The 27,748-nt window shown below is 42.7% G+C and overlaps 1 protein-coding gene across 1 annotated transcript; it reads left to right on the top strand.

Moving 5' to 3' along the window:
• Window positions 1–145: 145 nt before the first annotated feature.
• LOC140458892 (sialic acid-binding Ig-like lectin 13) lies at window positions 146–27,748 on the top strand. Its single transcript, XM_072553632.1, has 9 exons — window positions 146–217; window positions 5,417–5,782; window positions 10,760–11,128; window positions 11,913–12,194; window positions 15,613–15,894; window positions 17,957–18,053; window positions 20,593–20,677; window positions 21,125–21,214; window positions 23,526–27,748. Exons 1-9 carry the CDS (start codon window positions 178–180, stop codon window positions 23,631–23,633), a joined length of 1,719 nt encoding a protein of 572 aa, XP_072409733.1. The 5' UTR covers window positions 146–177; the 3' UTR covers window positions 23,634–27,748.

Below are 27,748 nucleotides of genomic sequence, written 5' to 3'. Positions count from 1 at the left end.
TTTAAGAACAGATTCGAGTGATTGATGCCTTTGAAACATTTTTACTTTGAGTAACATCAGGGCATATGGCTCAAGTCTGTGAAGACATTGCCTCAAAGCAATTCTGATCTCTCAGTAGGTAAGGTCTTGTTAATTTCTTTCTTTTTCAGAAGCTGATAAAATATCTGGGAGTGCACAATGATTGGGAAATCTTACTTCCTGCTGTTACTTCTTCAAGGTAATGTCATTGTCAGCGCAGACAGCTTTGTGGTTAATAGTTTTGAAAATGATCATTCTTATTGAGCTCTGGTTGGGAACCAATTTTGCAGAGAACCAGCATACAAATTCACACCAAGTCTAGTTCACACATCACTCCATGATCACTGATATACATTGGCTCCTAGTCTAACAACAGCAATAGAGGAGGATAGAGATCTCAAAGGGTCCAACAGTTGGTGGAAGTTATAGAGATAGGGAGTAGGACAGTGGAGGGCTTGGAAATAGATGGAGATAATCATAAAACTGAGGTGTTGACAGACAAGGTACAAATGTAGGTCAGTGCATGTGGGGTGACAGGGACAATTGGATAAAAACTGGAGGGTAATGTGGATCTTGAAACCAGAACTCTGTTAACTCTGCCTGAAATTTGTGTCTTTTGCCAATTTTATTCTAAATGACCTCCAGCAGCTCCTAGGATAGACAAGAGAGAAGTTATCCTGATTGTCTCTGATCTGCTGCACTGTGTAAATTTGCAGACTCTGAAAACATTGCAGCTCCAGAGGAGATCAATTAGTTGCTGCGTGAGAGGGCAGTGGAATCAGAGTGGAGAGGAAGTTTGAAGAGCAGGAATTAAAAGAATATTGCAAAGGAATACATTTTCAGGGCTGTGGGGGAAAGAGGGTATCATGGGGATTAATTTGAGAGGCCTTTCAAAGATCTGACTCAGGTAAAATGGATGGAATGGTCTCCATCTATGCCATATAATTCCGAAATCCAGTGATTTAAGTTCCTTACCAGTGCTGAGCTTGGGGAACAGTCAGTCTCCAAAGTCATATCAAAATCAACAATACAAGAATATGGGGGTTGGATCAGAAATAATCCCTTAGGCAATGAGGATCCAAAGAGATCCCACAGAAATAATGAGGATCCGAAAAGAGTAAGTAGTCAATGAGGGCCGAAAGAAATTTCTCAGACAAAGGGAATCCAAAGGGATCCTTTAAATAGTAATAAGCCAAAGAGATTCCCCCAGACAATGAGGATTAAGAGATCCCTTAGTATATGGAGTTCCAAACACATTCCTCAGATAATGAAGACTCAGAGAAATCCCTCAGTCAATGAGAATCCAAAGCGGTTTCAAACAGGCAATATGATCAAATTGAGGGCAATACTTTCCAAGGGGTCCTCAGTAGATTCACTCTATCACTGGGAGCGAGAGTGGGAGAAACTGAGAGTGAGTGCGAAACAAGAAAGTGGGAGTTGAAGACAGGAGAAATGAAAAACTTAATTTTGGATTAATTAATGAAAGTGTAGCTCAGAAGATATCCTCTTCCAGAACTCCCCAACACTTGCCCCTTTTCAAGATAACAGAATCTCTCAGTTATTATGGTTTTCAGCAACCAACCTCTGATTTCCTTTCAGTTGAGTGGTGGTGATGCAGTACACTAGGAGGCTGACAGCTGAGATACTTGGGGATGAGCGGAGCACTCAGTTTGGATACGTCAATCAAGAACGAGAGCTTCCAAATCAGCAATTTTTTAATAACTCATGAAACATGGGCATTGCTGGCTGAGTCCAGCATTTATTGCCCACTCCTCACTGCTCCTTCAGAAGGTGTGGGCGAGCTGCCTTCTTGAGCTGCTGCAGTCCATATGCTGTAGGTAGATCTACAACGCCCTTAGGGAGGGAATTCCAGAATTTTGACACAGTGACACTGAAGGAATGGTGATATATTATCAAGGCATGAAAGTGAGTAACTTTGGAGGGGAACATGAAGGTGGCGGTGTTCTCATGTACCTGCTGCCCTTGTACTTCTAGATGGAAGCCATGATGTGGAGGTACCAGTGTTGAAGTGGGGTGGATGAAGTTAAAAATCATACAACATCAGGTTATACTGGATTAATGGTGCTGGAAGAGCACAGCAGTTCAGGCAGCATCCAACGAGCAGCGAAATCAACGTTTCGGGCAAAAGCCCTTCATCAGGAATAAAGGCAGTGAGCCTGAAGCATGGAGAGATAAGCTAGAGGAGGGTGGGGGTGGGGAGAGAGTAGCATAGAGTACAATGGGTGAGTGGGGGAGGAGATGGAGGTGATAGGTCAAGGAGGAGAGGGTGGAGTGGATAGGTGGAAAAGAAGATAGGCAGGTCGGACAAGTCAAGGAGACAGTAACTGAGCTGGAAGTTTGAAACTAGGATGAGGTGGGGGGAAGGGGAAATGAGGAAACTGTTGAAGTCCACATTGATGCCCTGGGGTTGAAGTGTTCCGAGGTGGAAGATGAGGCGTTCTTCCTCCAGGCGTCTGGTGGTGAGGGAGCGGCGGTGAAGGAGGCCCAGGACCTCCATGTCCTCGGCAGAGTGGGAGGGGGAGTTGAAATGTTGGGCCACGGGGCAGTTTGGTTGATTGGTGCGGGTGTCTCGGAGATGTTCCCTAAAGCGCTCTGCTAGGAGGCGCCCAGTCTCCCCAATGTAGAGGAGACCACATCGGGAGCAACGGATACAATAAATGATATTGGTGGATGTGCAGGTGAAACTTTGATGGATGTGCCTCCTAGCAGAGCGCTTTAGGGAACATCTCCGAGACACCCCCACCAATCAACCAAACCGCCCCCTGGCCCAACATTTCAACTCCCCCTCCCACTCTGCCGAGGACATGGAGGTCCTGGGCCTCCTTCACCACCGCTCCCTCACCACCCGACGCCTGGAGGAAGAACGCCTCATCTTCCACCTCGGAACACTTCAACCCCAGGGCATCAATGTGGACTTCAACAGCTTCCTCATTTCCCCTTCCCCCCACCTCATCCTAGTTTCAAACTTCCAGCTCAGTCACTGTCTCCTTGACTTGTCCGACCTGCCTATCTTCTTTTCCACCTATCCACTCCACCCTCTCCTCCTTGACCTATCACCTCCATCTCCTCCCCCACTCACCCATTGTACTCTATGCTACTCTCTCCCCACCCCCACCCTCCTCTAGCTTATCTCTCCATGCTTCAGGCTCACTGCCTTTATTCCTGATGAAGGGCTTTTGCCCGAAACGTTGATTTCGCTGCTCGTTGGATGCTGCCTGAACTGCTGTGCTCTTCCAGCACCTCTAATCCAGTATTTGATTTTCAGCATCTGCAGTCATTGTTTTTACCTAACATCAGGTTATAGTCCAATAGGTTTATTTGGAAATACAAGCTTTTGGAGCACTGCTTCTTCATCAGGTAGGAAGTGGAGCCCCCCCCCCCAGCCTGAGAAATAAGCCAATAAGTTGATCCAATTGTGAAATGCACTACACTTTCCTGCCTGCCCCCACCCCCATGTCTTTCTTGTCAATCAAAGCTTTTCCTGTCTTAGCACTGAATATATTGAATGACCCATCTATCACCAGTCTCAGGTGCGGACATGTCCAAACATTCAAAATTCTTCCTTATTTCGGTCTTGAATAGCAGTTCCACTCCATCCATCCCCAATGCTCAAGGAGCAGCAGTGTGTACTATCTGCAAGATGCACTGCAGAAATTTGCCAAAGATTCTCAGACACCACCTCCCAGAACCATGACTACTTCCACTTGGTAGGTTTTGGAATGCTGTTCCTTCATCAGATAGCTGTTATATCTAATCCAATGGATTCACAATTATCTGCAATTCTTGGTCTTGCTGGTCTGTCTCGTCATTGTTTACATCAATGACATTGTCCTCAAATAGTCCTCCAAGTGATTGCTGGCCTCCTAAATCCCACAATTAAAACTGTCTTCAAGACAGTACACTTATGTTAGGAATTTGAAACTGTATCATAAAATGTGATTGAGAGTCGAGTTGTGAAACCATCTAAAAAGGAGTTCTTCAAACAAAACGGTTTAAAAATCACTGCCTTAGATCATGAGTAAGGCATTCAACAAGGTTCTTCATGGGAGACTGTTTAGCAAGGTTAGATCTCATGGAATACAGTGAGAACTAGCCATTTGGATACAGAACCGGCTCGAAGGTAGAAGACAAAGGGTGGTGGTGGAGGGTTGCTTTTCAGACTGGAGGCCTGTGACCAGTGGTGTGCCACAAGGATCGGTGCTGAGTCCATTGCTGTTGTTCATTCATATAAATGATTTGGGTGTGAACAAAAGAGACATAGTTAGTAAGTTTGCAGATGACACCAAAATTGGAGATGTAGAGGACAGCAAAGAAGGATACCTCAGATTATAAGGGAATCTTGATCAGATAGTCTAATGGGCTGAGGAGTGGCAGATGGAGTTTAATTTAAATAAATGCGAGATGCTGCATTTTGGAAAAGCAAATCAGAGCAGGACTTGTACACTTAATGGTAAGGTCCTAGGGAGGGTTGCTGAATAAGGAGACCTTGTAGTGCAGGTTCTTGGTTCCTTAAAAGCAGAGTCGCAGGTAGAAAGGATAGTGAAGAAGACATTTGGCATTCTTTCCTTTATTAGTCAGAGCATTGAGTATAGGAATTGGGAGATCATGTTGTGGCTGAACAAGGCATTAGCTTGGGCACTTTTGGAATTCTGGTCTCCTTCCTAACAGAAACTTGTGAAACATGAAAAGGTTGCCAGGGTTGGAGGATTTTAGCTGTAGGGAGAGGCTGAATAGGCTGGGGCTATTTTCCCTGGAGCATCGGAGACTGAGGGGTGACCTTACAAAGGTTTATAAAATCATGAGGGGCATGAGTAGGATACACAGGCAAGGTCTTTCCCCTGCGGTGGGGGAGTCCAGGACTAGAGGGCATAGGTTCCGGGTGAGAGGAGAAAGATATAAAAGAGACCAAAGGGGCAACTTTTCCACACAGAGGGTGGTATGAGTATGGAATGAGCTGCCAGAGGAAGTGGAGGAGGCTGATACAATTACAACATTTAAAAGGTATCTGGGAGCTGTGACAAATTAGTGATTCATCATGGTGATAAGTTGTGGCTTCTGAGGGTTCCTCATTCATTGTGCTGCCCTGTAAATCAGCATAGAATGTTATCTCCATTGGCACATGTTTTGGACACTCTGTTGGATGGAAAACTGGCATTACTAAACAGGGGCATGAGAACTTTGAGCCAATGTAGAGTGAAGTTGTCCACTCCTGTGTCCAGGGTTCCCTCCATCAACTGCATAACCTTGGTCAGGTTTTTGTGTGTCCTGTAGATGGTCCACACTGCAGGCACTCTGTACCAGTGATGGAAGACGTGAATATCAAAACTGGTGGATCTACAGGGAATCCAGTGCTAAATACTGATATTTCTCCCCCCAGCTGGACTGGCACAAGAGTGGAAAGTCCACACTCCAGGTGAGGTGATGGTACACAAAGGTTCCTGTGCACAAATTCCATGTCATTATACTTACCCTTCCCATCTGACAAACCAACCGCGCATTGGAATCTGGTTTAATAATGAAAATGGGGAAACATCATCAACAGCCTTTCATTCCAAGGACCATAGTCACGAGTTGGCACGGTTCCGTCATCGAACTTGGTTGTCTGGAGACCTGAAAGATGGAGATTGTTCCTTGATTATAAAAGACATCACACTGGAAGATGCAGGACCTTATTATTTCAGGATAGAATTTGACAACGTGAATAGTTACAACTACTTTCCTGTAACCCGGCTTCAAGTGTCTGGTAAGTGCTAAGTTATAATTACTTGACAACCCTATTATACATTCAAAGGGAGAGGACACACTATCAGGTCAGAATTGTTAGTTTCATAGCTGTGTTAATCAGGTGACACAGCTTTCAGGGTTTCACCTGTTTGTTCTCCCAAATCCACAAACTTAGGACAGGTGATAGCATCCACATCAGAACCTGAACCGAAACTGAGCTGCAGACAATGAATTTTAATGCATCCTCCCTTCCTTGCATCATCCAGCAACACCATCCCCAGAGACTCGTGTGGTGACCATGTGGCATTTATCATCAGATCATCCTGGTAGGCTGATGAAGAAGGTGAAGTCACATGGGGTCCAGGGTGTACTAGCTAGATGGATGGAGAACTGGCTGGGCAACAGGAGTAGTGGAAGAGAGTTTCTCAAAATGGAGAACTGTGACCAGTGGTTTCCACGGGGATTCGTGCTGGCACCACTGTTGTTTGTGATATACATAAATGATTTCAAGGAAGGTATAGGTCGTTTGATTAGCAAGTTTGTAGATGACGCAAAGATTGGTGGATAGCAGAAAATGAAGGGGACTGTCACAGAATACAGCAAAATATAGAAAGATTGGAGAGTTGGGCAGAGAAATGACAGATGGTGTTCAATCCAGGCAAATGCGAGGTGATGCATTTTGGAAGGTCCAATTCAGGAGCGAACTGTACAGTAAATAGAAAAATACTGGGGAAAGTTGATGTACAGAGAGATCTGAGTGTTCAGGCCCATTGTTTCCTGATGGTGGCAATGCAGGTCGATAGTGGTCAAGAAGACATACAGCATGCTTTCCTTCATTGGATGGAGCATTGAGTACACAAGCTGGCAGGTCATGTTACGGTTGTATAGGACTTTGATTCGGCCACATTTAGAATACTGGTCGCAACATTACCAAATAGATGTGAATGCTTTGGAGAGGGTGCAGAGGAGGTTCACTAGGATGTTGCCAGGTATGGAGGGAACTAGCTATGAAGGGAGGTTGAGTAGGTTAGAATTAGTTTCATTGGAAAGATGGAAATTGAGGGGGGACCTGATTGAGGCCTAGCACATCATGAGAGGTATAGACAGGTGGATAACAAGAAGCTTTTTCCCAGAGTGGGGTCTTGGTTACTAGGGGTCACGAGTTCAAGGTGAGAGGGGAAAAGTTTAAGGGAGATATACATGGAGTGTTCTTTACACAGAGGGTAGTGGATGCCTATAATGTGTTGCCAGCAGAGGTGGCAGATGATAGCATCATTTCTTGACAGATACATGAATGGGCAGGGAGCAAAGGGATACAGACCCTTAGAAAGTAGGCAACAGGTTTAGACAGAGGCTCTGGATGGATGCAGGCTTGGAGGGCCAAAGGGCCTGTTTCTGTGCTGTAATCTTCTTTGTTCTTTGCTGCACTGCGACCTGACCACCTCCTCTGGAACATTCTCCTCTGAATATTTAAGCGCTTTCACCTTTATTTCAAAGTCCTTTTCCATCATCATAAGAATGCCATAAGATTGCTCTCACCAGGATATCTTCACTGCTTCCCTCCCTCAGCATCTGCAACAAAAGACTTCCCATCTTCAGAAATTTCAAACTCCGTCTCAGCTCATCATGTGTCACTGCTCTAACACACTCCTGGCTGGTCTTCCACATTCTACCCTGTAGAAAGTCCAGGACACCCAAATCTCATTTTACAGCAAGTCCTGACCTGCTACTATCCACTGCAGGTGCTGTCCTATACTCATTCCTCGTCAAGCATAGAATCACAGAGTCATACTGCAGGAAAAGATCTTTCAGTCCAACTCGTCCATACTGACCAAATTTCAGAAACACTAGTCCCATTTGCCTGCATTTGGCCCATATCCCTCTAAACCTTTCCAATTTATGTACCTGTCCAAAAGACTTTTTATTGTGGTAATTGTTGTTTCCTCTGGCAGTTCATTCCACATATAAACCACCCACTGTGTGAAAAAGTCACCCCCCTGGCCCCGATTGAATCTTTCTCCTCTCAGCTTAAATTATGCTCCCTAATTCACATCCTCGTTACTTCCCTCTTCTTATCATCTCCTTCAGCTCCATGGGAGATCCAGAGTTCTGTCCTTGGGTAGAGACTTGTCTTTACTCGTCCCACCATTGGTGGATTGACATTCTAGCTGCCTGGAGCCTGGAGTTCAGGAATTCCCTCCCTCACCTCCCTGCCATTCTCTTCTGATATCCTGCTTAAGACCTTAAGACCATAAGAAATTGGAACAGGAGTAGGCCATTCTGCCCATTGAGCCCGCTCTGCCATTCAGGAAGATCATGGCGGATCCAATATTCCTCATGTCTACTTCCTGAATTTTCTCTGTAACCCTTGATTCCTCAACTAATCAAAAATCTACACATTTCGGTCTTAAATATGTACAAGGCACTGCCCCACACCTCTCTGTAGCAAGGAGGTCAAAAAACCTCCAACTCTCCAACATAAGAAATTCCTCCTTATCTGAGTCTTAAATAGGTGCCTTTTTATTCTGCAACTAGGCCCTCTTGTCTCAGACTTTCTTCGTAGAGGAAACATTATCTCAGTATTTACCTGAGAAGTCTTTTCTTATTTGTTTCAATGAGATGACTTCTCTTTTTTGAAAACTACAGTGAGTAGAGTCCCAAACTGTTCAGCCTTTGCTCCAAAAAAAACCTCGCCATACCAAGGATCATCCTAGTGAACCTTCTCTGAACTACCTCGAATGAAATGATATATTTCCTTACATGAGAGAATCTAATCTGCTTGCAGTACTCCAGATGTGATCTCACCAACACCTTGTACAATTATCCTCCTACCCCCTTAAAATAAGGACCAACATTCCATTTGCCTTCCTGATCCTTTGCTGCCCATGTCTGTTAGCTTTCTGCGTTTTGTGCACAAGTATCCATACGACCCTTTGTGTTGCAGTTTCCTGCAATTTTTATCCATTGAAAAATACTCTGTTCTTCAGTTCTCTCTTCCAGAGTGAACAATTTTGCATTTTCCCACAACATATTCCATTTGCCAAACTTTCGTCCACTGACTTAACAAATCAATAACCCTATGCAAACTGTTTGCATCTCTCTCGTAATCTGCCTTTCCACAAATACCACCTTGGCCTTTCATCAGTTGCCCTAATATCACTTCATGTGACTTGGTATACTTTTCCTATGGTTTTTTAAAAATAACTTGGGACAGGGAGATTAGTGTGGAGCATGCTAATATTCCAGGACACATTGAGATCAAGAAAGGCGTGGTGTTGGTTCTCTTGAAGAACATTACCATGGATATGTCCCCAGGGCCCAATGATATCTTCCCTCAAGTTATTGTGAAAGCTAAGAGAGGAGACTGCTGGGGTCTTGACCAAGATCTTTGCATCCTCACTAGTCACTGGAGAGGTTAGAGGGCTGACGAGTAGCTAATATTGTTGCTCTGTTCAAGAATCCCTTCTTGGGGGATAATCTAGGAAACTATAGCCTGGTGAGTTTCATATCAGTGGTTGGGAAACTATTGGAGAGATTTCTTAAGAATGGGATTTACGCGCATTTGGGAAAGCATGGCCTAATTAGGGACAGTCAGCATGGATACATGGGATACATGTTATTTTGGCTGCTTGGATTAAGAATTGGCTTGGCCATAGAAGGCAGAGGATAGTGGTGGAAGGGTGTTTTCTGGCTGGAGGTCAGCAAGGATTGGTATGAGGACCTCTGTTGTTTGTAATTTATATAAAATGACTTGGATAAAAATATTGAATGGGGGGGGGGTTACTAAGTTTGCAGAAGGCACAAGGTTCAGTGGAGTTGTGGACAGCGTAGGATGTTGTCAAAGGATACAGCAGGATGCAGATCAATTGCAGATATGGATGAAGAAATGGAAGATGAAGTTTAATCTGAGTAAGTGTAAGGTACTATTTTCAGAGATTAAATGGTAAGGAAAGGCATACAGTTAATGGCAGGACTCTGAACAGCAGTAAGGTAGAGAGGGATCTTGAGGTTCAAGTCCTTAACTCCCTGAAAGTGGCCACGCAAATGGATAGGGTGGTGAAGAAGGCATATGGCATGCTTGCCTTTATTTGTTGGAGGAATTGAGTACATGATGCAGCTTTGTAAGACTTTGTTTAGGCCACACATGGAGTATTGTGTTCAATTCTAGTCACCAGATCACAAGAAGAATGCAGAGGCTTTGGAGAGTAGGCTCAAGAGATTTATCAGGATGCAGCCTGGATGCGAGGGTGTGAGCTATCAGGAGAGGCCAGAAAAATTCAGTTTGCTTTCTCTGGAGCAGCGAAGGCTGAGGGGAGGCTTGACAGAATTCTATGAATTTATAAGATGCATAGATAGGGTTGATGGTAAGAATGCTTTTTCCCCCAGAGTTGAAATATCTAATACCAGGGAGCATGAATTTAACGGTGAGGTGGGCAAAGTTCAAAAGAGATGTGAGATGCAAGTTTTTTACACATTGAGTGATAAGAATCTGGAATGCGTTGCCAGGTATGGTGGTGGAGCAGATGCAATTGGGGTGTTTAAGGGACGTTTAGATAGCACATAAATATGCAAGAAATGAAGGGATATGGACCAAGGACAGACAGAAGGGACTAGTGTAAGTTGGTGTCATGTTCAGTACAACATTGTGGATTGAAGAGCCTGTTCTTGTGCTTACTGTTCTATACAAAAAGATAAATTGCTGGAAAAGCTCAGCAGATTTGGCAGCACCTGTGCAGAGAAATCAGAGTTAACTTTCGGTCCTGGTGACCTTTCCTCAGAACGGTTCTATGTTCTATATTTTGTAAATTGAGTGTGTCATATAAATACAATGTTGGAACACATTTTGCTAATTACAAGCGTGATCTGCAAGTTTATCATGCCTTCTAATAATTTGTTCTAATCCACCTCAGCACTGACCATCCCTCAATCCAATCTCATCTGTAAATTTGGAGTCTACAAGCCACTTGATACTAAATACTAATGTTTCTCTCCCCAGCTGGACTGTCACAGGAGTGGAAACATGGTACTCCCCAAGAGGTGACAGTGCAGGAAGGTTCCTGTGCACAGATTCCTTGTCATTACAATTATCCATCATGTCTGGAAAATGAACCACGTAATGGAGTCTGGTTTAACAGTGAGAACCTGAAGCCCTGGGCTCCCATAGCCTTTCACTCCAAGGATCACAATCACGAGTTGCCACGGTTACACAATCGGACCCGGCTGTCTGGAAACCTCAAAGATGGAAACTGTTCCCTGATTATAACCAATATCAGACGAGAAGATGCAGGACCTTATTTTTTCAGAGTAGAATTTGAAAATGGCCCCAGTTTTAACTATTATCCTGCAACCCAGCTTCATGTTTCCAGTAAGTGCTGTGTTATAATTGCTCAATAGTTCACATCCAACACTCAACGGGAAACAACATAAATTGTGACAACATTAACACAAAACCAGTGTGTGATAAACCCATGTCTGATTTTCAGTAACCGGGAGGTAGCTTCCAGTTCAGTCCTGGATAAACCTCTGATACTGACTTGAAGATTAATGATTCAATGTATTGACTAAGTCCATCAATGCTATAAGGTGACCCACTCTTACTTATCTCTCTAATCCTGTTTAAAGGTCTTAAAAAGACAAAATAGACTCACTTTCCTGTCACGCCTTTCACCATCTCAGGGTATTCCAAAGAGTTTTATAGACAATAAAGTCATTCTTTAATTGGAGTTGCTGCTGCCATGAAGAATTCACAGCAGCCAAATATTGCACAGCAAGCTCCAAAACCAGAATTTTGACAAAAATCTGATTGCATGTTCCATTTTTCTGGCTGAGATTGTTCCAAATAGGTGCTGCCCTGCTGCATGCAGGATTTAATTGGAATATGGCAGATTTTGAAGAATGTGAGGAGCCTGTTCTCCATGGACTCTGAGCTGCTCCCCCACCTCACCCAGTACTGTTCAATCATGGGTGTCAGAGTGAAAATGTGTTTAACCAAGTGAGATACACTTCAAGTCAGAAACAAAGGAAGTCTTTATTTGTATTAATTGTACTCAGTTCTTATATCATGCTGGGAAAAGTGCTTTCTAGGACTGTGATTTCTATTTGAGTTGACGCTTCATGTTATATTTACCTAAAAGGATCTATTGTGTTAGATTTCACAGATAAACCCATGATAGTCCCTGAGGAAATTATCGCAGGAAAGCAAGTGAATCTAAGCTGCACATTCAACACAACATGCATTAGAGTAACTCCTGTCTTAACCTGGGACACTCATGGATCAGTGTCAAACACTGTAACTCAGCATGGTGTCACTCTGACCTATACTTCTGTTCTGAGCCTGACACCATCACTCAGACACCAGGGACAAACTCTCACCTGCAAATTGAGTTATCCAACCTTTTCTTCAGAGGAGACCCTCACACTGACAGTGCAATGTAAGTATGGACTTCATTCATTCTACAATGGAACAACAAGCTAAATAGGCAAAGCAAGGTCCCACAAGCAGCGCTCTAGTTTTTTACAAATACAAACTGACCATAGAGAACTGTAATAATTGCTGAAAAGAGGCATCTATTTGAAGTCTTGCCTCTTGCACTCATTAGGACCGAAACACAAGAAAATACTCTATCAAGGAAAAAAACAATTCACAAAGCAAGTGAAAGGGCTGCTGAATGGAGGATGGTGGTTTGCACAGACTATGTCCTGGCAGCAGGAACCGTTAAATGTCTCATTTAACAGATAACATTGAGAACTGGCAAAATGACTCTGATTGCTCAGCGTGTTCCCATGGGATTCAGCAAAGATTGTCTATTTCCACAAATCTTTCTAATTGAAAATGTTATGCCCATTTGAATTGATCATGTGACCACAGCATGTGAGCAAACCTATTCCAAATTTATTTCCTACATAGTTGTTAGCTCAGTCAAGATTATTGCTTCAATATTGTCCATCAGTGGAGCCATATTTAATACACTAAGGCTTGGCTGCAGCACAGATGGACATTGCTCTTAGGGACAAGACTCCAACAAGGAAAAAACAATGACTGCAGATGCTGGAAACCAGATTCTGGATTAGTGGTGCTGGAAGAGCACAGCAGTTCAGGCAGCATCCAAGGAGCAGCGAAATTGACCTTTCAGGCAAAAGCCCTTCATCAGGAATAAAGGCAGTGAGACTAAAGCGTGGAGAGATAAGCTAGAGGAGGGTGGGGGTGGGGTGAAAGTAGCATAGAGTACAGTGGCTGAGTGGGGGAGGGGATGAAGGTGATAGGTCAGGGAAAGAGGGTGGAGTGGATAGGTGGAAAAGGAGATAAGGCAGGTAGGACAAGTCCGGACAAGTCATGGGGACAGTGCTGAGCTGGAAGTTTGGAACTAGGGTGAGGTGGGGGAAGGGAAAAGGAGGAAACTGTTGAAGTCCACATTGATACCCCCACATTGATGACTGCAGTGGCATCACCTCGTGCTCCCGTGAGGAGGTTGAGCAATTCATCAACTTCACCAACACATTCCACCCTGACCTTAAATTTACCTGGACCATCTCTGACACCTCCTTCCCCTTCCTGGACCTCTCCATCTCCATTAATGATGACTGACTTGACACTGACATTTTTTTACAAACCCACTGACTCACACAGTTACCTGGATTACACCTCTTCCCACCCTACCTCTTGCAAAAATGCCATCCCGTATCCCCAATTCCTCCGCGTCCGCCGTATCTGCTCCCAGGAGGACCAGTTCCACCACAGAACACACCAATTTCCCTTCCCACATGGTTAAAGATGCCCTCCAATGCATCTCGTCCACATCCCGCACCTCCGCCCTCAGACCCATCCCTCCAACTGTAACAAGGATAGAACGCCCCTGGTGCTCACCTTCCACCTTACCAACCTTCGCATAAACCAAATCATCCACCGACATTTCTGCCACCTCAAAAAAAACCCCACCACCAGGGATATATTTCCCTCCCCACCCCTTTCCGCCTTCTGCAAAGACCGTTCCCTCCGCGACTACCTGGTCAGGTCCACACCCCAAAATAACCCACCCTCCAATCCTGGCACTTTCCCCTGCCACCGCAGGAACTGTAAAACCTGCGCCTACACCTCCTCCCTCACCTCTATCCAAGACCCTAAAGGAGACTTCCACATCCATCAAAGTTTTACTTGCACATCCACTAATATCATTTATTGTATCCGTTGCTCCCGATGCGGTCTCCTCTACATTGGGGAGACCGGGCACCTCCTAGCAGAGCGCTTTAGGGAACATCTCCGGGACACCCGCACCAAGCAACGCCACCGCACCGTGGCCAACATTTCAACTCCCCCTCCCACTCTGCCGAGGACATGGAGGTCCTGGGCCTCCTTCACCGCCGCTCCCTCACCACCAGACGCCTGGAGGAAGAACGCCTCATCTTCCGCCTCGGAACACTTCAACCCCAGGGCATCAATGTGGACTTCAACAGTTTCCTCATTTCCCCTTCCTCCACCTCACTCTCGTTCTAAACTTCCAGCTCAGTAACTGTCCCCATCACTTGTCCGGACTTGTCCTACCTGCCTATCTCCTTTTCCAACTATCCACTCCACCCTCTCCTCCCTGACCTATCACCTTCATCCCCTCCCCCACTCACCCATTGTACTCTATGCTACTTTCTCCCCACCCCCCACCTTCCTCTAGCTTATCTCTCCACGCTTCAGGCTCACTGCCTTTATTCCTAATGAAGGGCTTTTGCCCGAAACGTCAATTTAGCTGCTCCTTGGATGCTGCCTGAACTGCTGTGCTCTTCCAGCACCACTAATCCAGAAACAAGACTCCAACAGTTCTGTGTTAGAAATTTAAGATTTGACTCAGTAATTTGCCTTTTCACGTAACCTTTGAACTTACCTATTTACATAGGAGAAGTCAAAGATTCTGATGGAATTAAGTAAAATAGTTATTGAGGGAAAGTTAGATTATTTACTGACCTTTTTCCTGAGGAACAATTCAACTGACTCTATACTTACCCACCTCCACATCACCTCCCCCATCAACAAATACACTTATCGCCAGTCCCAGTCCCTCACCAGTCACCCGCGCTCTCTCCCAGCCCCAATCCTGAACTGAAACCTCTCTTTCACATGCTCACTCTTTGTCCTGCTCCCCCCATTCCCTCACTCAGGACCTGACACCATATTTCACCCACACCAAACCCGCTGCTTTCTTCCTCGTCTCTGAATCTGATCTTCATAGGCAGTCAGAATGGCAGTTTGGTCGCATTTCTGAAGCAGTGTTGATCAGAATCTCTTGTCACAAATACATTCTCCTTCTGTAAAGAAAGAGTAGAATGGCATTCTGTATGAGATTGCCACTATTCAGAGCATCTGGCACTCTATTCTCAGTTTCAGATTAAGAACTCACGACTAAATGGTGCCAAAGGATCAGTTAAATTTCTTGAGAAAACATCTGGGACTACGATTGATGACTAAGATGTTATTTCCAGCTGTGCAGCACTCCCTCAACAATAACCCTCTGACAATATGCCATCCCCTCAGAACTCACCATCAGACAGCGCAGCAGTCCCTCAGTACTGATTTTCCGACAGGGCAGTGCTGTCTCAGTACTGACCTTCTGACAATGTGGCACTCCTTTGGTACTGAACCTCTGATACTGAACTAAAGTGTCTGTCTGCATTACATGCATGAAGTAACTGACACTGATGTCACTTTTTTTCTTGTTCTCAGAGTCTCTCAAAGTTCCTTACACTGAAAAAGTGTGAACTGATCTCTCTTTGCTTTCAGATGCACTGCAGGATCTCTCAACTACTAGATAGATATGGAGTCTTGCTGTGCACTTTGCTCACAATATTCACTTCCCTTGTTTTTAGACTCACCACGGAATCTCTCAATTACTTCTCCTGCTGTGATTAAAGCTTCATCAATCAACATAATTGAAGGGAAATCTGCAGTGATAATCTGCTCTGTTGAGAGCTTTCCAGCTTCAAACCTGACGTGGAGACGTCTTAATGTCATAATGAACAGAACAAGTTCCAACAATGAGCTGTGGTTGGAGATTTCTTCCATTACATGCATGGAGATGGGAGACTATCAGTGTGTGGCAGAGAATGAACATGGAATAATGGAAGGATCCTTAACTATCGTTGTGGAATGTGAGTATACACAAGACTTCAAAATTGCTCACACACATATGAATACATTTGTATTTCCCTGCAGACGAAAGTGATTGGTTCTCTCTGGTGCACTGAACTATAAATATGAGCTTTAATTCAAAGTGGATAGAATGGAAACTCTTTGTTAAGAAAATGCTGCATGGAACGTGCAGGTACCTGCCCCCTGGGTTCTACATTTATTTGTGATGAAATTTGATTTGTGTCAGTGGAATAAGAATTTCAGTGGCTGCTACTTACAATAACGCTGAGAAGGCAGGGTTTGTTGCAACATTTTTAATATCTCACTCAGATCAGTTCAAGGGTCTGAATCTAAGTTTGAATCAGTTCAACAGTTAATGGGGGAGAAAGTGAGACTGTGAGAAACAGGAGCTGGCTCCGTGCAAGAAAAGTATCATTAGCTGTGCTGCTGAGAAAGTTATGGAAGGATCCTGATTCTGTCTGGTTGAAGTTTAGGATTAATTCCAGGAGCAGTATTAAAGCTAAGTGAAGTAATGAACCAAACAAGGTTCTGGAAGCTAGTAGATGAGGCTAAATGACGCAGTTAGGACTCAGGCTTTGATGCTATATTGGGTGTTCAGAAGAGGTTTATGCTTTATTAATAATTCAGAAAGTGGGGAACTGGAGCCCCATGTAAAGTTTGAATGAGATTTTACAATCCACAGGACCATTAATATTTTGGAGTGTTGCTGAGAAATCTATGGGATTTTGGAAATTTGGATGTACATTGCACATATATTGTCGATTGTGTTACTGTTCTAACTTTAGATTAGAGTCGAAAGTGTGGTCATGGAAAAAGCTCAGCAGGTCAGGCAGCATCTGAGGAGCAGGAGAGTTTCGGGCAAAAATCAGGAATGTGAAGGAGGAAAGGGGCTGAGAGATAAGTAGATGGGTGAGGGAAAGGTTGGGGGGGGGCGAAGAAGATAGGTGAGACGGCGATAGGTGGATGTAAGTAGGAGGTGATTGTGCTAGGTTGGTGGGGACGATGGAGTGAATGGATGGGAAGGAAGATAGATAGGTAAGTCAGGTCAAAAATCATACAACACCAGGTTATAGTCCAACAGGTTTATTTAAAATTGCAATCTTTCAGAGCTCTGCTCCTTCCTCGGGCATGGTAATGATAGGGAGGTATAAGACAATATTTATGAGCTAAAAACTTAACTTTAAAGCTACCTGCCCTTGTTGGCTCCTTTAATCAATTCAAAATCCAGATACTTTTCAAGCCTTTGCCCCTAGATAATGAGGATTTTATACAGAGAGTGAAAGAGACAGAGAGAGAGAATTGAAGTGGCACCTCACACCTAAAGTGCATTGTCTAACCTGAGATATCATCCCTTGTACATTGTTAAAACATTTAATTATCTAGGGACAAAGACTTGAAAGGAATCTGAATTTTGCACTTCAATCATTAGCCTACCTCCTGTTTAAAGATTCGATACGGAGAGCTAGTTTTAAAGATGCTCGCTTTTTACTTATAAATACAGTGTCTCATGCCTCCCTATCATACCACGCCTGGGGAAGGAGCGGATCTCCAAAAGCAGATGCTGAAAGTTGTGACTTTGAATGAGATAAGTCAGCAATAATTCATAAGTGTGCCTCTTGCAAAGCAGTGGAGGCATTCAGGAGAAAGGAGGGATGAGGAAGAACCTTCAGATCAGTAAGAACCAACACAATTGGTCTTGAGAATAAAGACTACAGAACTGTTTTTCATGTTATCCTTCCACCCATGCATTTTTTTTTCACTTGGAAAATGAGGAGTTTATAAACAGGCTTTAGAGTTTTAACTTATCGAGGTTACTGAATTTAGTTAGATTGTTTACCTGTTCCCAGAATAGAATGACTTGTAAGAAATAGTGATTCTTGTGAAATACAAACATCTGGTCCCTGCTTTCTATCAACCTGGGTCTAAAATAGGTGGTTTGGGATTTCACATTTTTTTTAACTTTTAACATTTGTGAATAGTAAGGCACAATAGAACAATTACATGTAAGACTGAGCATCATTTTAAAACTGTTTTGGAGTCACCCGCTGCCTGCTTTTCCAGGTAGAGATTTTCGTGAATGGAAAGCGGGATTTTTAGCAGCTGGAATCACTTTGAGTATTGGACTGAGTGGATTCTTCATCTACAAGTGTGTGAGAAAGTAAGTGCCAAGCTTCAATTTGCTGTTCTTGAATTTGCAATTCTACAGTTTTATCCCATAGCATCTCTCAGTCCTCTAAGTATTTCTCAAGTGTTGTGTTAGAGGAAACATAGCAGTCAATTTACATGCAGCAACCTCCCAAAAATAGTGAAGTGACAATGATCCAGATAATCTGTTTCTAGTGACGCTGGTAGATGGATATATTTTGGTTTCTGATCTTTCTTTTCCCTTTGGAGGGGGCTGTGAACTTTAACTCAATGTCAGTGTCTGCCCAGCCTTACATAGCAATATTGCTGCAGTCAGGAGACAATCCACTGCACTTTGTTCAAATTGTGGTCACAAGATCATTCACAACAATACTTGGGGGTTGGTTTCACATCTTATCCAACAATGCAGCCCACCCTCAGTACTGTAACTTCCCAAGTCAGCCAGCCAGATTATAAAATGTCTTATAACATCATGAGGTTGTGAAAAGGATGGTATAAATGCAAGCCTCTCTTTCTTAACTGGATGCCTCCCTTTCCATTATCCCTGATTCATTCAACTTCCTTTTTCTACTGCTGCTTTGTGTCTCCCCCTCTTTCTCTCTCTCTCTCCCTCATCATCTTGTACATTGTCCAGTTTCTCACTGTGTTAAACAGCACTATGTAACATCTGATCTTTGGGAAATTTCTTCTTCACCCTCTGGAGCGAGCAGTGAACTGAAACTCAGTGATGTGGAGGTGCAGTGTTGGGCTGGGGTAGACAATGTTAAACATCACACAATAGCAGATTATAGTCTGACAGCTTTATTTGGAAGTCCAAGCTTTCACAGCGCTTCTCCTTCATTAGCTAGCTACCTGATTGAGTTTAAGAAGTAAAAATCACACAATGTCAATGACTGTCTCGCCTTACGCTGCAATGGATGTAGGTTTGATCGCTGAGCTAGAAGGTTTATTTTCAGACATTTTGTCATCATACTAGGTAACTTCTTCAGTGAGCCTCCAGACAAAGCATTGCTGATGATCCCTGCTTTCTATTTATAGGTTTGGGTTTATTTGGGTTGGTGAATTCATTTCCTGTGGTGGTCATTTCCTATAGTGATGTCATGTCCTGTTCTTTTTCTCAGGGGGTAGAAAAATCGGGTCCAAATCAGTGTGTTTGTTGATAGAGTTTCAGTTGGAATGCTATGCTTCTAAGAATTTTTGTGCTTGTCTCAGTTTGGCTTGTCCTAGGACGGATGTGTTGTCCAGTCGAAGTGGTGTCCTTTCTCATCTGTATGTAAGGATGCTAGTGAGAGAGGGTCAGGTTATTTTGTGGCTAGTTGATGTTTATGTATCCTGGTGGCTAGTTTTCTGCCTGTTTGTTCAATGTAGTGTTTGTTACATTCCTTGGGCGGTATTTTGTAAATGACATTAGTTTTGCTTGTTGTCTGTATAGGTTCTTTCAAATTCATTAGCTGCTCCTTTAGTGTGTTGGTGTTTGTGGGCTACTATGATGCTAAGGGGCCTGAGTAATCTGGCAGTAATTTCTGAGATATCTTTGATGTAGGGGAGAGTAGCTAGGGTTTCTGGACATGTTTTGTCTGCTTGTTTGGGTTTGCCGCTGAGAAATTGGCGGACTGTGTCCATTGGTTACTCATTCTTTTTGAATACTCTGCGTAGGTGATTTTCCTCTGCTCTGTGCTGCAGTATGTGGTGGCTCATTGAAATAATGTTCTGATGCAGCCTTGCTTGTGGATGTTGGGGCGATTGCTCCTGTTGTTCAATATTTGGTACCGCATGTGTTGTTTTCCTGTAGATGCTGGTTTGAAGTTTCCCCATTGGCTATTCACTCTACTGTGCCATCTAGGAATGGCATTTTGTTGTTGTTTTCCTCCTCTTTAGTGAATTTTATGCCACTAAAGGGTATTATTGATGGTCTTGAAGGTTTCCTCTAATTTGTTTCATTTAGTGATGACAAAGGTGTCATCCACATGGTGGACCCAAAGTTTGGGTTTGACAGTTGGCAGAGCATTTGTGTCTGCATTACTGTCTCTGCTAAGAACCCGGATATTGGAGATCCATGGGTGTTTTGTTGATTTGTCTGTAGGTTTTGTTGTTGAAGGTGAAGTGGGTGGTAAGGCATAGGTCCACTAGCTTGACTAAACTGTCCTTGCTGATGAAGTTGGTGGTGTTTGGTGCATGTGTCTTTGGGTCTTCGAATAATGTCGTCAGTGTTTCCTTGGCCAGGTTGATGTTGATTGATGCGAACAGGGCTGTTACATCAAAGGAGACCATTATTTCATTCTCTTCTATTTTAGTGTCTTTGATGGTCTTTAGGAATTCTTGGGTGAAGTGAGTCTTTTACTAAGTATTTTAGCCTTTGGTCCTTGGCCAATCTGTAAGTTGTACATTGTGCACTGCAATATCGTCACAGAGTCAGGATGTAAGGATTAACATTTTACAAAAAACGAAAGATAAAGGTCCTGCATATCAGCATAAAAGCATTTCACTTCCTTCTCAACTTCCTGATCTGACCCAGAATGAAACATCTACTGTTTTCAATTCAATACACACAGAATGAGAACCACAGGAAGAGACCATTCAGCCCACACCAAGAATGTTAGCAGAAACACCCCAGGAGAACAGTCAGACAGGTCAAGGGTAAGTAATACAATTATTGGAATTCATTGCCATGACCAACATTTTCCTTTGTTGATGTTGTGACTTGCAAAGGCAATTTCCAATGATGGACGCTTTCAAAGGTTTCTAGTTATTCATGTGATCTGGGTGTAGAGCTCAAGTTTATCCAGCAGAACATCATTCCATTCAAATTTCATGGACAGGTTTCCTTGTGATCAAACCAAAATGTTTCCAATTATTTAAGGACTCCAGAGTGCAGAGTCTATCCCATCCGATGAAGAGGTCTAGGGAAAAGTCTGGATCAGGAACAGGATCCTTAAAAATCACAGCCAGGGCATACAGGTGTGATGTCAGGATGTATTTCTTTACAAGAAGGGGAGTTAGATAATCTGGAACTTCTTCTAACAATAACTAGAGCAGATCCAGATCCTATTCATTTTTGCTGTGTCCATTCTGTTTCTAATACAGGAGGGAAGGATGATGAAACAAGAAACTAAAGCTAGACGTTGTACACATGAATATCAAGGCATTACTTCTGAAAACTGTGAGAGTCAGAAAGTGAGTCACATGCCACAGGATACCGCGTCACTTACCTCCTCTTCTGGGTCTGATATTGAAGTGTCTGGTCTAGTCTTGTGTCTGGAATCAATGGCACAGCTCAACCCTAACTCAAAACAAAATGCAGGATGTACACTATTCAGAATCAATAATCAAACCCCACCTTGTTCTGTACTGATAATCAAAGTCCACCATGTTCAGTATCAATAATCAAACTCCACCCCATTCAGTGTTGATCATCCAACCCATCACTGTCAGTATCGATAATCAAACTCAACTGCTCAGTATTGATCGTCAAACCCAACACTGCTCAGTGTTGACAGTCAAATCCAATATTGTTCAGTATCAACAAGTTCACCCACCCAGTATTGAAAACCAAAGTCCATTCAGTGTTGATAATTAAAACCATAATATTCAAAATTCAGTCAACAAACTCCATTCAATATAGATAATTAAACCCTAATACTGTTCAGTATTGACAATCAAACTCCACACCATTATTTATCAATAATTACCAGACCATACAATATTAATATTCAAAGCGCATACGGACCTTTATGCACTAACAGTCAAGGCCACATCTTTCAGTACGGATAATCAAACCTGATTTAGTATCGATAATCAAATCCCACACTATTCAGTGTTGATAACCAAACCTCAAACTGTTCAGCATTAATAACCAAGCCTCAAACCATTCAGTGTTGATAAGCAAACCCCAAACCATTCAGTATTGATAACCAAACCCCAAACCATTCAGTGTTGATAATCATCCTCCCCGAGAATCATTAATCTAATCCCACACATGTTCAGGAGCGCGCATCGGACCCCAACCCATTCAATATCGATAATCATATCCCATTTAGAATTGATAATCATCTCCACACAGTTCGATAATCAAGTTCATTCAGTATCAATAATCAAACTCCAATCAGTATTGAAAATCACTCCCCACACCATTCAATATCGATAATCAAACTCCATACCATTCAGTATCATTAATTAAACTCCATATTGTTCTGTTTCAGTAATTAAACCTCAGACTGTCATTATTAATAATCAAATCCCACACTGTAATTTATCAATAATCAAAATCCACACTGTACAGCAGTGATATTTATACACCAACCTGATCTTTATGAATATTCAAAGCCACATTGTTCAGTATCGATAATTAAACCTGATTCACGATCGATAATCAAACTCCATGCTGTTTTCTATCAATAATCATACACTATTCAATATAAATAATCAAATCCCACACTGTTCAGTATTGATAATCAAATGCCATACTGTTCAGTATTGATAATCAAATCCCACACTGATCAGTATTGATAATCAAACGCCATACTGTTCAGTATTGATAATCAAGCCATTCACTACCAATAATCAAATCCCATACCGTTCAGTATTGATAATCAAAGTTCGATCAGTGTCAATAATTGAACTCCATTCAATATTGGTTAACAAACTCTACTCTGTTCAGTATCAATAATCATCTCCACACCATTCAGTAACGCCAATCAAAGCTCATTCAGTATCAATAGCGATTCTGTAGCGATAACCGAATCCCATACAGTTCAGTACTGATAATCACACCCCATTCAGTATTGATAATCAAACCCCATTCAGTATAAATCAACAAACCCTATTCAGTATAAATAATCAAACCCCACACTGCTCCATATCAGTAATCAAACCCCAAACCATTATTTATCAATAATCAAAACCCAGACCATACAGCATGAACATTCTAACCCCATACCAGCCTTTATAAATAGTCAAGGCCACATCATTCGGTATCGATAATCAAACCTGTTTCGGTATCAATAATTAAATCTAATTCAGTATTGGTAACTCTCACAATGATCAACATCGATAACCAAACCATAAAGCATTCAGTATCGATAATCATTCCCACATTATTCAGTCTCAAAATTCAATCTCCCACTCATTAATTTATTGCCACACATATTCAGGAGCACACATCAGACTGCACACTGTTCAATATTGGTAGCCATATCCCATTCAGTATGGATAATCAAATCCCAGACTGTGCAGTATTGATCATCAAACCCGATACCGTTCAGTATTGATAATAAAATCCACACGGTTCAGAATCGCTCAAAGCCCACACCATTCAGTATCGATAATCAAACTGCACGCCATTCAGTATCAATAATCAACACCCCCCCACCATTTAGTATCGATATTCACCCTCATTCAGTATTGATAATTAATATTTATTGCGGTCAATAATATTGAACACTGATCATTCTGGTTGTTGCTTCTCTCCTCTCTGTTTCTATTTCAGAGGAAAGTTGAGGAAATGAAAACGAATCATCATATCAATGCAAATCAGGACAATGATATCTATGCGAACTGGAATTTTCAGGAGGAGGCTGTGTATGGGAATATTTAAACAGAGCAAAACTAAATAACACTCATGTGGGGCAACACAGATCGAGGGAACCATTAAAACTCCAACTTATCTTCCTAAAATCTGCCAAAATCACCCCCAAGAAATAGTTTGAAATCTCTCGAGATCATATACTGGAGTTTCTTAGAGGTGATGTCATTTCACAGAGTTGAGTGTTGGCATCTGAGATATTTCTGTCTGGATTTAATTTTAAACAACTTTGTTTCCAACAGCAAGGTCCCGTCTCTCCATTATGATTGTCAATGTCTTTTGAATTTTATCAAACTTCTATCAGGATTAGACAGACACATTCAACTTGGTGTTGGTTCCCTCCTTTTCACTCATCCACTGGATCAATGGTCTGTGACTATTCCCCTTGCCCAGAAGTCTCCTTTCTCACTATTTCTCTCCTATGGTCTCTCAAGTCCTCTCTGAGCTCACCATCAATGAAAGCCTGCTCCACTTCCTTGGATTCAGTTCCCACTAAACCATTGATCACCCAACATAACCTCCTGGCTCTCATTCCAGTCAACAGTGTGATTGTTCACTGTTCAGGAACTGGTCCTTTCTCTTTTGAGTCTCCTATTCACTCCCTTCTCCTCTAAACATCAACTTTTCACCTCCTTAAAACTCCTGCTTCTCCCTCTCCTCCTTCAAGATTCTCCAATAACCTAAACTCTTATCTACCTGTCCTTTCCTTTTAACTCTATATTAATGATTGTCCAGCAACTCTTTATAATCTTGCTTTTCAATTCAAAAACCAATGATTCAGTGGAAGTAAGCCTTTGAGGTTTGCAGTCAATCTCTCTCGAGTTCAACATTAGTCAGTGGAGACTTCTTCACAGACTTCGAAAAGAAGAATGGACGGTTGTCCCTCAGATACTGATACCATCTGGATACAATAAAGAGATCAAGTTGGCAGCAGATCAAATTTCTCTGATATGAGGTAAAGAACATGGAAATCTCAAACATTGATAAGCCTCATTTTTACTGGATGGGCATTCACAATGATGTGGTGCATTTTTTTTAAAATCATACCATCCTTGCCACATTGTGGGTGAACCTCAACACGTAATCAAATCAGCATTTTCAATATGCACACCAGATATCACAGAACCATTCAGTTAGATGTTACTAAATAGACAGGATCATTACCAAATCAGTCAGGGACATGGTGGCCTAGTGGTACTATCACTGGACTGTTAATCCCAATAATATTTGCGGACCCAGGTTCAATTCCTGCCAGGTGGATGGTGCAATTTGAATAAAATCTGGAATTAGGAATCTAATGATGACGTTGAAACCATCTATCTAGCCAGCAACATCTTCATCCTGTGAATTAATTTTTAAAAAAGGAAAACAGGACACCAGCATATTCTTATTATTATGACTATGGCTGAGGGGTGACCTGTTAGAGGTATAAACAATCATGAGGGGCATGGACACGTTGAGTAGCCAAGGTCTTTTTCCCAGGGCAGGGAAGTCCAAAAATAGAGGACATAAGTTTAAGTTAAGAGGAGAAAGATTCAAAAGGAACCTAAGGGGCAACTTTTTCATACAGAGGGTGGTGTGTGTATGGAAGAAGCTGCCAGAAGACACAGAAGCAGGTACAATTACAACATTTAAGAGGTATCTGGATGGATACACCAATAAGAAGGTTTAAGGGAATGAGATGAGATCAGTTTCAGATATCTAGTTGGGATGCACGAGTTGGACCAAACGGTCTGCTTCCATTCTGTGTAACTCTATGATTCTATAAATCACTTCCCAAGGCCATCCTTTTGAGGACAATCTCAGTTGAAATAGTAATGAATAAATTAAGTATGATCAGACCACATTTGGAGTACTGTGCACAGTTTTGGGCCCCATATCTCAGGAAGGATGTACTGGCCCTGGGGGGTTTTCAAAGGAAGTTCACGAGAATGGTCCCAGGAATGAAGAGCTTAACGTATGAGGAACATTTGACGACTCTGAGTTTATATTCAATGAAGTTTAGAAAGATGAGGGGTTCGAATTGAAACTGACAGAATACTGAATGGCCTGGACAGAGTAGATGTTGGGGGTTGCTTCCATTAGTAGGAGAGATTAGAATGCGAGGGCATAGCCTTAGAGTAAAGGAAAGACCTTTTAAAACAGAGATGAAGAAAAACTTCTTCAGCCAGAAAGTCGTGAATTAATTGCGACAGAAGGCTGTGGATGGCAGGTCATTGAGTATGTTTAAGACTGAGACAGATAGGTTCTTGAATATCAAAAGGATCAAGGGTTATGGGGAGAAAGTGGGAGAATGGATTAAGAAACTTATCCGCCAGGATCAATTGGTGGAGCAGACTCGATGGGCTGATTGGCCTAATTTCTGCTCCTATGTCTTAAGCTCTGAAGAACGTTCTCATTACGGACTACTCGTAGCAATGCATTCAGATCAAGTTTGCAATTTTGTATTTAATAATTTTGAAGTCATGATGGATAAATTGAGGATCAAAGAGTTCAGCCAATAGCAGTACTGACCCACCAACAATGCACCACTATATTAGTAATGATCCTCAGTAGTGTAGCACTCACTCAGTCTATACTCTCTACATTGAGATGGGGTCTCACCAATGCTCTGTATAATTGAAGCATAATATTCCTAACTTTGCGTTCAAGTCCTCTCATAATACAGGACAGTGTTTCATTAGCCTCCCAAATTACATGCTGTGCTGGCATATTCATACTTTTTGAGTCAGGCATCACAACACTGAGATCCCTCTGCACTCCAGAATTCTGCAGTTGTTCTCTGTTTAACCTACTTTTGTTATTCTTCCTGCCAAAGGAAACAAATTTACATTTTCCCACATTGTAGTTCATTTGCCAGCCCTTTGCCACTCACTCAGCTGATCTATAATCAGCCTGAAACCTCCTCATGACCATTCCACATTATACTTTCTGACCTGTCTTTTTGCCACTCTCAAATTCATGCCTTGGGTCCCCTCATCTAAATCATTTGTATAAAATGTAAAAAGTTGAGGCATCACTACAGTCCCCAACAAACCCCATGCATCACAACCTGTCAATTATTAAAGGGCCTTTTTATGCAAACTCTGATTTCAACTGGCCAGCCAGTCTTTTATCCATTCTAATCAACTGTTCAACCAATGAGCTAAGCAAGAGCAGTCTTTGTTCTGCTAAAATTATAATGACTTTAACTTTATGTTATCCATGCTAATATGCTTCGATTTTTTTTTGTCATAACTTTATGTGTGCAGTAGACAAACAGGAAGCTGGGAGAATTCAGCAAGTGAGGCAGCATCAGGAGGTGCAGAAGTCACTGTTTCAGATGTAACCCTTCTTGAGTATTGGGGGTGAGTGTAAGGGGAGCTGCAGATAAAGGGGATGAGGGGACAGGTCAGTGAGGTGGAGACAGGTACAGGGTGCAATCTGATTGGTTGATGTGAGGGATGAATCAGATAGGTGGCTGAGAGAAATGGAAGGGAGGGGGAGGGAGGTTTTTTTTGAAATCTGAGAACTCAATGTTGAGTCCTTCGGACTGCAGGCTGCCCAGGCGGAAGTTGAGTTGTTGTTCTTCCAATTTGTGGTTTGACTTGTTGTGGCAATAGAGGAGACCAAGGACGGTCAAGTCAGAAAGGGAATAGGAAGGGGAATTAAAATGGATGGTGGCTGAGAGGTTCAGTCAGCCCCTGGCCCAGCTAAGATGCTCAGCGAACCATTCCCTAAGTTTACATTTGGTCTCACAATATAGAGAAGATCACATCAGGATAACCAGATACTATGGTTACAGAGGTGCCAGTAAACTATGTTGGAGGAGAGGCAGATGAACCTCTGTATCACCTGGAAATACTGTTTGGGGCCCCAGATGGAGATGAAGGGGGTGGTATGCAGAAGATTTTGCATCTTTTCCGGTTGCAGGTGAAGGTACCTGGGATTTCAGGGATGTTGATGGGAAGAGGGACACAAACCAAGGATTGGCAAAGGAAATGGTCTTTGCGGAAGGCAGAGAGGGGTGGGGAGGGAAAGGCGTCCTTGGTAGTGGGGTCTAGTTGGAGTTGGCGGAAGTGTTTAAGCATGATGTAGTGCCTGGTGGGGTGGTAGGTGAGGACAATGGGGACTCTGTCTTTATTGCA

This window comes from Chiloscyllium punctatum, chromosome 34 (genome assembly GCF_047496795.1).
Source record: "Chiloscyllium punctatum isolate Juve2018m chromosome 34, sChiPun1.3, whole genome shotgun sequence".
In the NCBI taxonomy this organism is placed as follows: domain Eukaryota; kingdom Metazoa; phylum Chordata; class Chondrichthyes; order Orectolobiformes; family Hemiscylliidae; genus Chiloscyllium; species Chiloscyllium punctatum.
Note: the sequence above shows the minus strand (reverse complement) of the source record. Positions and strands in the feature narration are given on the sequence as shown.